Source organism: Malaya genurostris, chromosome 2 (genome assembly GCF_030247185.1).
Source record: "Malaya genurostris strain Urasoe2022 chromosome 2, Malgen_1.1, whole genome shotgun sequence".
Lineage (NCBI taxonomy): Eukaryota > Metazoa > Arthropoda > Insecta > Diptera > Culicidae > Malaya > Malaya genurostris.
In genome coordinates this window covers 106,887,045-106,901,212 of record NC_080571.1, presented here as the reverse complement: position 1 = coordinate 106,901,212, position 14,168 = coordinate 106,887,045, and the positions used below count along the sequence as shown (strand labels likewise).

At 38.5% G+C, this 14,168-nt stretch overlaps 1 protein-coding gene across 1 annotated transcript; it reads left to right on the top strand.

Annotated features, from left to right (window-relative positions):
- The first annotated feature begins 259 nt into the window (after positions 1–259).
- On the top strand, positions 260–13,316 carry LOC131432456 (serine protease easter-like). The gene is made up of 5 exons (XM_058598745.1): positions 260–502; positions 11,991–12,416; positions 12,478–12,574; positions 12,644–12,945; positions 13,003–13,316. Exons 1-5 carry the CDS (start codon positions 421–423, stop codon positions 13,314–13,316), a joined length of 1,221 nt encoding a protein of 406 aa, XP_058454728.1. The 5' UTR covers positions 260–420.
- The last annotated feature ends 852 nt before the right edge of the window (positions 13,317–14,168 follow it).

Here is a 14,168-nt window from a genome sequence, read left to right as displayed (position 1 = left end):
AAACATCGGTCGAAAAAGTTACAGTCATTAAACCATCCCGAAAATTCCTCAGTAATGCCTTTCGGGAATCCCAGGATGGCTAGAACTAGTACGGGTTTGGTAATGCAGAGTGAGGTATTAATTCAACAACGAATATTATGCTGACTGTTGATGACTAGCGGGGCCAATTAAAAGTTTAAATTCAACCTGACCAACCCGGCACGCGTCCTCAGAATCCGACTAACTATACTACGGCTGTGTGGATCCGCTCGGCTGTCGCTTGGACAGCAACTTATTCGATGACGGCTTTGGCGCGGAAAATGTTTACCCGTCAGTTGAAAGTTCGTGCAGTTTGCGGCTGGACGCATGTGCGCATTTGAGTGTAAATTTCTAGTGAATCGTATAGTATTTATCCGGTTGTAGTTAATAATTTCGATCGAAATGAGCAACAACATAACGGCACTAGTTGTAGTGCTGGTATTCATCATTACAGGAGTTTTCGGTGATTCGCTCGATACTGGATGTGAGTTCATGTCTGGATTGAAAGTTTTAATTACTTCAGCGAAATTGGTTGTGGTCAGCTGGCCGAGAAGTGGTGAACTTTTGTGTGAAATGTGCATTAACATAATTGTGGTTTGAAATGTAGTTTCACAAATAATCGCTTATGAGGCTCAGTTCTGGGATTTCCTTTTAGAATTATTATTTTCATGCGAAAATTTCAAACATGCAAGGGCAATAAAATTTAGTCCTTTTTTATCAATATAACAAAGCAGTTGCTCCGAAACAATATACCTATGCAGCATGATGTGTAACAATCAGCTACTCAGAGAAATTCTGATTGCATAATGGTTTCAAACGATTAGCTTACACTATCTATGTTATAGAAATCAAAAACGAACTGCGCTAAACAAATTTTGTAGTCGAATCTTGCAGCTCTGAACTGTTGCATGATTTGCTTTAATTTTTAAATATCTCTGTTATAAAATCTTTGAGTGATAAATCCACACGAATTTTGAATACAGTTTTAGGAAATTTGTCTACGGTATGTTAATATGATCTACTTATAATTGATTCCGAAAAGACTTCATAACTTATGTTATTTAACACCTAAATACTCAGGTAGGGATTTTCATCGAATTTATTATTTTTAAATCATAACTCTTGATACATTTGACTAATTTTGATGCGTCCAGTGTAAAAAAAAAACAGATTTTCTTCTAGTCCACCGAAGTTATTCCAGATCGTCTTGGAGTATGTCTGTTCTGCCGTTAGAAGTATTTGGTACATAAAATTTTATATAAGTATGAGACTAATCCAGAAATTGTACAAAATGTGAATGACTTACTAGAACTCATTAAATGCAATGTCCAATTCTGGTAAATTGTGCTTGAAATTTGCCATGGCATTTCATCTCAGGACTTTGCGCTATTACATATAACGTCCTTATAACTTCTAAATCACTAGAACGAACTCAATTTCTTGTTCACTGAATGTTTTGACGGAGGACTACGTCTCTCTTAACTATACTGTCCTGAGAGCATTTTAAAAATGTCGCATGGCGAGAGGGTAATCAAAATAATTCCGATTTGATTCCCGAGTAACTTTTTTCTTGAAAGATTTCTTTACTGTACTTGTATTATTAATCAGAACGAAAATTTTTGTCAATGACATTATTTTATTACTTAAACCCTGTTTAAAATAGTGAGGTTTAGATCTGCCTATGAAGAGAACTAGATCTGTAAGTACACTTTGCTGTACATTTGAAAGCATTATTGAACGTTTGACTGCAAAGGTGATCGCTTCGAGCTTTGTTAGTTTCTTAGGAAAGATAGTTATTTTCATCGACACTCTGCTGATCCTCAACAATCTAAAAACATTATTTATTGTTATATGAATTAAATTCAAATTGTTAATATTATAATGGTAACTTTTCTGTGATTTTGTTATTACCATTAGAACATCAATCTGTGATTTTTTGTGAGAACAATTGCAAACCTACTTGTATGTGTATTGAAGGAAAAGAGTTTAGAAACTTATTTATTAAATTACTACTTTGATCACAAAATTCCTAGAATTTATTCAAAAAATTAAAAATACGAGATTATTCATCAAGTCCTGATATTGTCCTCTTCAAAGTACTTCCCATCGACTGCAATACACTTATGCCAGCGCTTGATCAATTCCTCGGAACATTTTATTTATATTCAGTTTTCGGTATGGCCATCAAAACGATCTGCGACTTTTCATAATCTCATCTCGGGTGCTAAAAGCGCGTTCCACGGAGCAGTATCTTGAGTCGACCGAATAGAAAAAAGTCAAAGCCAAAGCCTTGGTATTACATTTCTGCAGTGGAGTTTGACCTTCTGTTTCAACAGACTTCGCAGCCGATTCAGAGTGTACAGAACCATTACATGGCTGGTGCTACGATTCTACTGACACTACAAATCCTTCCAGATCGGGACTCGAACATACAACAACTGGTTTGTAAGACCAGTGCCCTATGCAATGAACCGCCAACCCGGGACAATATAAGGAGAAAGTCGCAGGGAGCCAATTCACGTGAATTCGGTGGTTGCTGAATGATATTCGTTTTGTTGACGGTTTGGCCTTGTGAAATGACTTCGTGATACACAACACCCTAGTAATCAATGAAAAATGTGAGCATCGCCTTCTTTTTCGACTGAAAATGACGTAGTTCATTCGGTGTACGCCATTCACTCACTTTTTTTTATTTTTTTTTTTAATATTTTTATTCAGGCCTATTTGCGTACAAGCATTACGTGGTGTGGTGTCCGTCTTCGTTTCGTTTTCCTAGTTTTTCGTTGCTAGTTGCTTTAGATGCGCCTTGTTGTACATTGGTTGTAGTTGCTGGTTGGTTTGATGGTGGAACATGAGTACTGCGCTCACTAGTTTTCGTTGTTGAACGGTTGACCTTGTCTTTGGTTGAAGATGTCTTTTTCGTAGTTTCAGTGCAAGGTTTACCGTAGTGTGCAGGTTGTTCACAAAACTGGCATGTAACCAGCTGATTTTCATAGGTAATCAACGTTTTACACGGACGTGCCCCACCTTGATCACAAATGATGTAAGATGGAATTGCCTTACGTAGTTGCATACGCACAACTCGCACGCCATTCTGGATGCCGGGGAAAAAATTCCGCCATACTTCCCTTTCGATGGATAGGATTTCACCGTACTGCGACATATTCTCCCGAACGTACTGATCGGTGGCTTGCGGGGGCAGGTCATGCACGCGTACTTCTATGGCATTGTCCACCATATGCACAGGGATTTTGTATTTAATTTTGTCACACTCAACGCTGTGCACCTCGTTGTTAACCGAAGCGAATGCAAGTGCATCGCTTCCACGTTTAAACATAATGTACACATAGTGAGACGCCTTGTTGAATTGAATCTCACTTACATTATTAGCGTCTAGATGCATTCGTTCTACAAGTAAGATTTCAATTTAATTTTCTGCTGGTCTAACTTTGCAACGCTTGAAATCTATACAAATTGAATTCGGTCTTACATGCCAAGTTTCAGGCTTTGTTAAATCGTATTTGACCATTCCGCACACTCTATTGTTCACTGGCGTATTGTCTTTGTTTCTGTTGTTTCGACCGTAAACGATTTTCGACAGCGTCGGGTGAGATGCGAGCACGAACTGCTATTCACTCACTTGATGTCTGGCTTGCATGTACTCGTAAATCCACGTCTCGTCTCCAGTAATAGTCCGTTTAATGATGTTGGGTCAGATTCGGCCTTGAAAATCATGTCTTTTGAGACGTCAAAGCGATCCCTTTTTTGCATAAAATTCAGGTCCTTCGGCACCAGCTTTCTAGCGACACGTCTGAGGCCCAATTCAATAAACAAAAATGTCTTGAACGGAACCTCTGCCATCTCTCTAATAGTCAATTTGCAGTCTACGGTCATCCATTCTTTGATTATGTTGATGTTTACGTCAGTGTCCGATGTCGATGGACTACCGCTTCTCTCATCATCATTCACAGACTCACGACCACTTCTGGAACGTTCGTGGCACTGATAAACGACTGTTCTCTTCAGAGTACCGTAGCCGAAACACTCTTCTAACTTTTGCGATTAACGTGAATTTTAATTCAAACTTGTTCAATTCCAATTTGAAAATTGTACAAAATCGAAGACACGTACAAACGGTGATGTACTCAATACAGCATAACTTTTACAAATGCCCAGGTAGCAAGCTGAAAATTTGATATTTCTCTCTTTCTCTCTCTCTCTCTCTCTCTCTCTCTCTCTCTCTCTATCTCACACACACACACACACACATTTGGCGTACTCGACGAACTGATTCGAATTGGTTCAAAAGTCCATTTATAGATTTTCGAATTGCTACCGCATCCTCCATATTCGTCAGTTTGAACCCTCAACGATAGCTGGATTGAGTTCTGCCTCGAATGATGAGAAAATCACTGAGACTGATGCGTTTCTTCATGCTAAGGGCAAAATGTTTCTTAGTATTGGAGTAGAAATTTTGTTCTTCAAAGAGAATAAATTGATGCATAAAATCGAAATTCGGAAAACAAGTGTTACTCTTTTTGTCATACAGTGGACGTTTTTACCGACGTGTAGTATTTCATCTAACTCATCCAACTAGATACAGAGCATGACTGGTCGTAAACGTTGGTTTTCTGGCCAATGATTGTTGCACTTCCGATTATCACAATGTTTTTCGTTGTTAGTTACAATGCAATCTTTTTCGATTTGGTTTTGGCGTAGTTGCTCTTTGAACACCATGACAGAATTCATTGAACTACAGTGACAATTTTTTAAAGCAGTTATATGCAAGAAACGAAGCACCGAGATCTGAAAATGTCTGTGTTTTTTTACAAGGTGAAATGCATTTACGCACAGAGTGTGAGACTCTCCACAGGACTACCACTGTATAATTGGAACTACCCAGTAAAACATCTTGGATCTCCAACCCTACCTCCCCGGAGCTGCTCAAAGCACCCTTCCCGGACTTATGCATCGTCATTGACATCTGAGTCGTTCTCTCCTACTTTTGGGCCACTTATCTCTCGATTTTGAGCCACTCATTTCGCTACAGGGGATCGACCAGGAAGATGTCGAGGTCTGTCCGGCCTACACCGACAGAGAGTTCCCCGGCGAAGGAAGTTCTCCCGACACCGAACATTCATGTTATGCCACCGGGACACTCGAAGGAGTGCCTATGTCGATCCGGTGATTCCGGTTGGAGCATAGCTTCCGGTTCACTGGCGCCCCGACGACTCGACTTCGGTGCTGTGGCTTCTACTCGGCTAGTCCCCGACGAAGGATCTAGCCTACAGCGGCGAAGAACTCCCCTGCGATGGAAGTTCTCCCGTAACCGTCGCTACCGATACCAGTGAACGGATCGATGGATGTATGGGCACCTTTTAACGAATTTTTTGAACGCGTGATTTTCTCAGAGATGGCTTATCCGATTTCAACAAGCTTAAGCTCGTTTGAAAGTTAATAATGAGCAATTTATCAAGTTCGGAGATTAAGTGACTACGACTTCTGGTTCGTGAGATATTATGGTATAAGTAACGTAACCGACAAAACGCGTTGTTTTTTTTTATTGTGCGATTTTCTCAGAGATGGCTGAGCCGATTTTAACAAACTTAGGCTCGTTTGAAAGCTGCTAATGGGTCATTGATCAAGTTCGAAGATCAAATGACTGCGACTTCGGTTTCCGGAGATATGATGGTATAAGTGACGTAACCGACAAAACCTGTCGTTTTAACCGCTCTACAGGATGCCAATATTTTGAGATCTTCTCTAATTTCATAAAGCGGTAATGCTCAAAAGCACCTCGAAAAAAGTTTCCATGCAAAATTTAAGCTAAATCGTATGTGGGTAAGGGGTGCGCCCGGCGGTAAAGGTTTAACAATCTCCCATCTTGCAAAATCACCATCCCCCCATTTATGCCAAAAGTCCTAAAATTGCATGAAACGTCGAGATTTAGTGTAATATCAAAATAAAAAAAATTCAACCGATTTTTACTAACTAAGATGCAAACGTTGATCCAGATTCGACTTCCGGTTCCGGTATTACAGTGCGATTAGTAGAAATTTCCAAATTCTTGAGTATTTTTTCACAAGCGATCTTTAGTGGATATATAAATCTACTTTGGGACTATTAGTGCCTGGTTTCTGCTTCCGAACGCACCGGCAATAGTGAAAAAAAGCTTCAAAAACGGAACTCATTCCGATTTCCCATCAACTGTTAAGCTAATTTTCACAAATCATGAATCAAATTAATGCTGTCATTGTCTTAAAAGATACTGTGCAATTTCATCCATATCCGACTTCCGGTTTCGCAATTATAGGGCGGAATGGGTGTCAAAACTTTCAAACTGTCATACAAAATGATGCAAAACCGGTACGCATTGATACATGCTGTTACGGAAGAAGAAAACGCCATCACCTAGCACGCAGCGTGCTTTGTTCAATTTTTACTACATTTAAATCTATATTAACATGACATAATTATTTACAAATTGAAAAGGTGATGGTAGTTTATACCAAAGAAAGTTTTTGATTTTATTCAACCTAGGAAAAAAGGCGGGTGGGTAATGTCAGAGACATAACTGGATGTCGTGAATACGAAAACATCTGACATGTTCCTTAACACTTCCGAATATCAATTGTATGAATTATGCAAGCATTCCCCTTTTTCACATTTTTCTCAAATACAAAGAAAGCTTCACTTGATTATTATTCTCGACAGTTTCACTTTTTCTGTACCATTTAATTCCACTATTTCACTGTCACGTTGTTACACTTTCACAAAGTCACTATATTTTAATGAAGCATAACAAACGTTACAATACAGATACGCGTATTTCGGAATGTTACTTACATCCTTCTTCAGTGTATCGGTTTTATAAGTTTGTTTTCAAATGTTGTTACTGTTATGTGTTACTTACATCCTTCTTCAGTGTATCGGTTTTATAAGTTTGTTTTCAAACTTATAAAACCGATACACTGAAGAAGGATGTAAGTAACATTCCGAAATACGCGTATCTGTATTGTAACGTTTGTTATGCTTCATTAAAATATAGTGACTTTGTGAAAGTGTAATAACGTGACAGTGAAATAGTGGAATTAAATGGTAAAGAAAAAGTGAAACTGTTGAATACATTCCACTAACAGCTCCAGGTAAAAAATAGTATTATTCTCGATTACTGTGAATTTCACACAGCGAAAAGTGCACAAATCTAAGCAAACAGTTCTTGATTTGCAGTAAACTGAGGATATTTCCCTACGATTTGCGAACAACAAATTCTAATACACTGAAGTCTTTTTTTATGCGAATTTACGTACCGCATAAAAAAAACCGCATAAAAAACCGCATAACTCTGAAAATTCGCATAAAAAAACCGCATAACTCTGAAAATTCGCATAAAAAAAAACCGCATAACTCTGAAACCTCGCATAAAAAAAGACCGCAGAAGGGCAAACCGCATAACTCTGAAAATTCGCATAAAAAAACCGCATAACTCTGAAACTTCGCATAAAAAAAAACCGCATAACTCTGAAAATTCGCATAAAAAAAGTCGCGTAAAAAAACCGCATAAAAAAAGGCCGCATAAAAAAAGACCTCAGTGTAGTTCTTTAGAACACTTTTAGAGTCATTAGAACGGCTGATATTGTGCAATGCTCTCCACCGTTGTTTTTTCCCAATGCTAATGACTGGCAGCTGTGACGTAATCGCTCTTGTCGAAAGCGAAACTAGCTGTGCAGACGACACAAAACAGGTCATTTTTTCAAAAATCTGTGATCAAACCCAAAACCAGTCTGTGAATATCTGTGACCGTTTTCCGTACCCCAATAGCAGTTGAAAATGAATTTGGTGAGCAAAAAAAAAAAGGTCTCACTGCCAACACGCTCTGATCCTTTTACCTCTATCGCTCTGTACTTTTTGGTGCTAAACTGCTCGATTTCCAAAATCTGTGATTTATTCAAAAATCTGTGATCATTTTCAGAAATCTGTAAAAAATCTGTGTCATTTTTAAAATCTGTGCAGAAAATTCAAAATCTGTGAAACACAGATTAATCTGTGAACCTGACATCCCTGATCCAAACTGATTCAAGTTTTGTTGAGAGGCTTGTTTCTACCTGATTTCCTTTGTAGCTTTTTCACTAATGGGCGGTCCTAACGGCTATAAAAATAGCCGCATACAGAATTTTAATGTCGATTATTTCATTTCGGATTTGCATATATCATTGAAAGATACTATCAATATGCTGTAGGGATTCGTTTCCAGCATTCAGAAGAGTCAAATTGCGTAATTCTCTACGACATTAAACTCTGGAACATTTTTCGCAAAAAAAGCTTCACTTGATATCGATTACTGTGAATTTCACACAGCGAAAAGTGCACAAATCTAATGTCGTTTTCGTTTTTAAATTGCACTACACCGGTGTAGCGAAAGCTGCACCAAAACCGTTCGTTTTTACCAATTGCACTACACCAGTGCTACACTTTTTCTGCACCGATACCACTGGTGTAGCACTCATCAAAAGTTTGGTGTAGCTCTGTGCAATGGAATCGTTTAATGTAGTCAATGGTTACTGTTTATGTTTTCGTCATTTTTGTTCGTTTATTCATGCCTCAGTGTAGCACCGGTGTAGTGCAAATTAAAAACGAAAACGCCATAAGCAAACTGTTCTTGATTTGCAGTATCAGGAATCAGAACAAATTGGCTCAAATGGCACGTTCCCCTTGATATTTGGAGATTTGTGCCTTGCCATCAATTTGTTTTTAGCATCATTTTCCCGATATATAAGAGGGAAGGATTGAAAGGAAATGGTAAGGGTTGGACTAGAAGGATGGGAAAAATTGACGACACAAAAACACATAAAAGCAGAAGTAAATTCTGCACCCCTAAGGGATGCTGAACAATCTGCTGAGGATCACATTTAGTGGAAGCAGAAGGAAATTCTGAACCTCTACGAGGTCCCGAACAGTCTGCTGTTAATAAAACCTCCAACCCCCGAGAGGATTTAGAGATCTTACAAAAGCGACACCATTCTCGGAAGAATGCAGAACGACTCGCAGTATGTACGAGCAGAAGTAAATTCGGTACCCCCCAAAGGATGCCAAACAATCTGCTAAACCCTATTTAAGGTGAATACAGAAGGGATTCATTCACTCCAGGAAGAACGATGAACCCTTCTGACTATAGCTCCTTACCACATTGGGTGAGAAACGAGAGAATATCCTTCAATTTTAGCTCCGCATACACAGACTCAACCATGCATGGAGAACCAAAAACCCGGATACGTAGCTGCGTCAATGCGGGACAGTTACATATCAGATGATATGAAGTACCATAATCGCATTCACATAAATCACACGAATAATACTCAGCACGTTGAATAGTAGCCATGTGATAATTGAGTTTGCAATGTCCAGTCAGAGCTCTGACCAGAATACTGCAATGATACTGATTCAAGTTTTGTTGAGAGGCTTGTTTCTACCTGATTTCCTTTGTAGCTTTTTCACTAATGGGCGGTCCTAACGGCTATAAAAATAGCCGCATACAGAATTTTAATGTCGATTATTTCATTTCGGATTTGCATATATCATTGAAAGATACTATCAATATGCTGTAGGGATTCGTTTCCAGCATTCAGAAGAGTCAAATTGCGTAATTCTCTACGACATTAAACTCTGGAACATTTTTCGCAAAAAAAAAGCTTCACTTGATATCGATTACTGTGAATTTCACACAGCGAAAAGTGCACAAATCTAAGCAAACTGTTCTTGATTTGCAGTATCAGGAATCAGAACAAATTGGCTCAAATGGCACGTTCCCCTTGATATTTGGAGATTTGTGCCTTGCCATCAATTTGTTTTTAGCATCATTTTCCCGATATATAAGAGGGAAGGATTGAAAGGAAATGGTAAGGGTTGGACTAGAAGGATGGGAAAAATTGACGACACAAAAACATATAAAAGCAGAAGTAAACTGAGGATATTTCCCTACGATTTGCGAACAACAAATCCTAATAGTTCTTTAGAACACTTTTAGAGTCATTAGAACGGCTGATATTGTGCAATGCTCTCCACCGTTGTTTTTTTCCCAATGCTAATGACTGGCAGCTGTGACGTAATCGCTCTTGTCGAAAGCGAAACTAGCTGTGCAGACGACACAAAACACATCTGCTCGCAGTGGCGATAGAATCCAAACTGATTGAAATTTTTTTTTGCATAAATATCTGTTTATTAATCTTATTTTTGTGTATTACATCAACATTTTACAGTACAAGTGTTTTGACCCTTTGGCCTTTCATCTTTGTTGTTCATACGATTCGTTATTAATATTAGGTGTTTTAGTTACTCTTGTTTTACATACTAATGTTTAATCATAATATTTATTTTAATTATTTATAAAATGTCTACCTACTTATAACTATCCCTAACCTAATACGTACAAATTTTGAATTATTTGTATTTCAGAGATTGAGCACCTCTCTTCAAATTTCGTGCAGTATTGTTCGAATTTTTGTTCTAGTATATCCAGTGAGGCCATTTCATGTACTTCACTAGTCCTTGTCCAAGGGGGTAGATTTAGAATCATCTTTAAGATCTTACTTTGAATGCGCTGAAGCCTAAGTTTGTGTGTTCGTGCACAGCCCCGCCAAACAGGGACTGCGTATTCAATTGCGGGGTAGATGATTTGTTTGATTGAATTTTTGTTAAGAGATTTCCTTTTATGTGATTTCGTTTGTAGCTTTTTCACTGGTGGGCGGTCCTAACGGCTATAAAAATAGCCGCATACAGAATTTTAATGTCGATTATTTCATTTCGGATTTGCATAATTTATTGAAAGAAACTATCAATATGCTGTAGGGATTCGTTTCTAGCATTCAAAAGGACCAAATTGAGGAACTCACTGCGATATTCACCACTTTTCGGAACATTTTTCCCGGACGATTTGTTGTACAGCAGCAGATATTTTGTTCTCTTCCTTAGAACGCGTTCTGATTGGCTGGTGTTGACATGGATCAAATGAGACAGGTTTTTCAATAGTGTACTATTGAAATACTTCAATGCTTTTGCTATACACGTTTAAATTGAAAAATTTCGATTCTACTGGTAGTTAGATTATATAAATCCTTTCACAGATCACTGAGCTATGAGCTTTAAAAATAAGAGAAAGGCAAACGCGCCTTATGAATTATCCTCTTTGATACTCGTTTATACCAAACATTTCAGAAAAGTTTAATTTTGAATTATTTGAGACTATGTCACAAAACTGAAAATTTTATCATAAAATTGTGATCATATTTCCGATGGCATGTCGCAAGAATTATGTTGATTCATTAGATACAACAATAGATATTCACGATCAAAAACTTATCACTCTCTCAGAGGGTAAATTTTGAAAAGGCACCCCATAGTAAAGTAAGTCGCATTCACGACAAAAAATCTTGACAGAATCTTCTAGTGATGTTTTTGAAAACATAAGTAATATGAGATAGGATTCATTACACCACTAGGTGGATTGGTGGTGATTTCTTTTTGCAGCATGATATCACAAAAACTAATGAATCGATTTCGCATGATTGGCAATGTTTCTTTTCCGAAAAATCATATTTATATATAAACATTGCCAATCATGAAATTTTTTCCGCAAAATAATCAAAATTAAATAATTTTCTCTCTTCATCGAATAATCAAAAGTTCAATAGGCTTCCTTTCTCGAGTAGAAAGGTATGCAACCTCTTAAATTGGCATCGTAACTTTCTGCAATTGATGAGAGCTCGGCTGAAATGCAAATATTTTTCATAGAGATCTCCAAGTAAATTGTGTCACGTTTTTGATTGAGACATCTGTTGGAAAACAACGAGAACCTTCTATTTGTTGAGATCCAAAAATTTATCCAAATGTTTACTACGGATATAAATCGTAAACAAATTTGAAATTCATACCCTGTTTGAGATACGTGCTTTTACCTTATTACATTTATTTTCCAGTGTCTTACAACGCTACTTGCCTTAACCCCAGTAGAGCCTCCGGCCGGTGCATTTTTGTTAGAGAATGTACATCCGTTCTATCAATTCTACGAAAGGAAACCCTCACGAATGATGACGTTGCATTTCTCTACGAAAGCGAATGTGGAAAAGCGGGTGACAAAAGTTTGGTCTGCTGTCCGTTTGGTTCCATTGATAATCATTACGGAGCGGCATTTCCCGAAAGCGCAGCACAGTCAACTTTTGGATCCGCAAATCGAGTGGACGCTGGATCCAACGAAAGTGACAGTGGGGAAAAGCTCAGCCAGCGGAAATTGCTACCTGCTCCCGGAGAGTGTGGCATACAACCGAGATACGAACTGTTCGGCGAAAATGTGACCAAATTGGATGAACATCCGTGGACGGCGTTGATTCACTTTGGAATTCAGCGTGAGTAGTGATGGAAATCGGTTTCGGTTTCGTTTTAGGTTATTTGTTTTGTTGGTTTTAGCGTACGAAACATCATTTGAATGTGGTGGAATTCTTATCAGCTCCCGATATGTTCTGACAGCTGGCCACTGTGTGGCTGATAGTACCAAATGGTCCAAGTAAGTGTGTTTTTTTCTTCAATCAAACACCAAATTGAAAGAGTAATTCAAATTTACCAAATATTCTAGCCTCACTGTTCGTCTCGGTGAATGGGATACCGAATCTACCGTAGATTGTATTGGGATCGAAGACTTCAACGAATTTTATTGTGCTGATCCGGCGATTGATGTTCCGGTGCAGAACGTATTCATCCACGAAAATTACACTCGCCAACATCGGCCTCAGCTAAACGACATTGCCCTTTTGCGGTTGGTGGAACCGATTAATACAACCACATGGATTCAACCGGTGTGCCTTCCACAGCAACCGGTACCAGATAAAGATGCCCAGGATGACTACACACTTGCCGGTTGGGGTAACAACGGCTGTGGTCTGTGGTTTAATTAAATCTACACCAGTAGTAAAGTAACAATGATTGATTTTCTAGGTTTCAACAGTCGATACAAAATTCGGTCTCGGCTAGTTGGATTGAATCAGGATCACTGTAAGCACCATTTACCCAAGGGATTTAGGCGAACAAACGATTATTTCTGTACGGTTCCCGTCAACGAGGGAGAAAAATGCCATGCTGATTCCGGTGGAGCTGTGACCGGTACGAAACGAGTTCCGAAGATTGGTGTGGTACATGAGGTGGAAGGATTGCTAAACTACATGAAAGAGTGCCAGTCTAGTCGCCCGGTGGGAATATTTACCAATGTCCGACAGTACCTCGACTGGATTGTTAGTAAAATAGAAGAATAAACAGAACAATCCTTCGGGAAATTGGTGTTTTTGTTCACTTGATCCATAAGCTAACATCAGCGAATTGATCATTTTTCCATTCACTAAGTGACATTGAATAGTTATACCGTCGTGAATGATTGATTATCTGTCAATCAGGTGAAACGCAAATAATTTTTCGAATAGAACTAAGCTTTTTATTCCTAATCAATAATTCAGTGACGAGGCGTATTCATAAACATGACCTGGGGTTTCAGATTTACTCTACCAATTTTATTCTTCTTTCCAAATATGTTGTAGTGTTTCAACATGCATTAAATTGGTAGTGAGGGGTTGTTGCGCTAAATGGATTCTATGCATACATAAATACTAGGTAATCTTCACATACATGAATGCATGGATGAATAGACTTGTTTCCGGATTTCTTTTTTGCGAAAATTTGTTATTGTCTGCTGTCCAGGTCTTTATCTCCGAAAAGCGTTGAGATCACAAAACAGATGGTGGTGCCTATTAAAATTTATGCGGATTCGTTAAATTCTAGTGCGGTGCAGCCATTTGTTTTGTATTGACAGCCGATTTTAGTTCACCTGTGTGACAACACTTTTAGTACTCGGTCGACGGTTTTCATTATTCCTTCTAGCTCGTTAGACGGAGAATTACCACCGGTGTTAAACACAATAGGTGTTAGCAGGACTATCTAGCATTCTTATCCGCCAGAGACCGTCGAAATGTAGGTAAAATTTTGGTTCCACTGTGCCTGAGGTACGACAAAAACAAAGAACGATGAAACGATTTCGAAATGAGCGTTCTAAACGAACAAAAGATGCCGCCGCTAACGTGAAAAAGTTCGTCGTTATTGTCTGTAAACGGGCT

Excerpts from the sequence above, each read along its gene's own strand:
- LOC131432456 (XM_058598745.1), top strand. The coding sequence starts at position 421 with ATGAGCAACAACATAACGGCACTAGTTGTAGTGCTGGTATTCATCATT. Across the intron at positions 12,575-12,643 it reads GATAGTACCAAATGGTCCAA|CCTCACTGTTCGTCTCGGTG; the intron begins GTAAGTGTGTTT and ends CAAATATTCTAG. Across the intron at positions 12,946-13,002 it reads TTGGGGTAACAACGGCTGTG|GTTTCAACAGTCGATACAAA; the intron begins GTCTGTGGTTTA and ends TTGATTTTCTAG.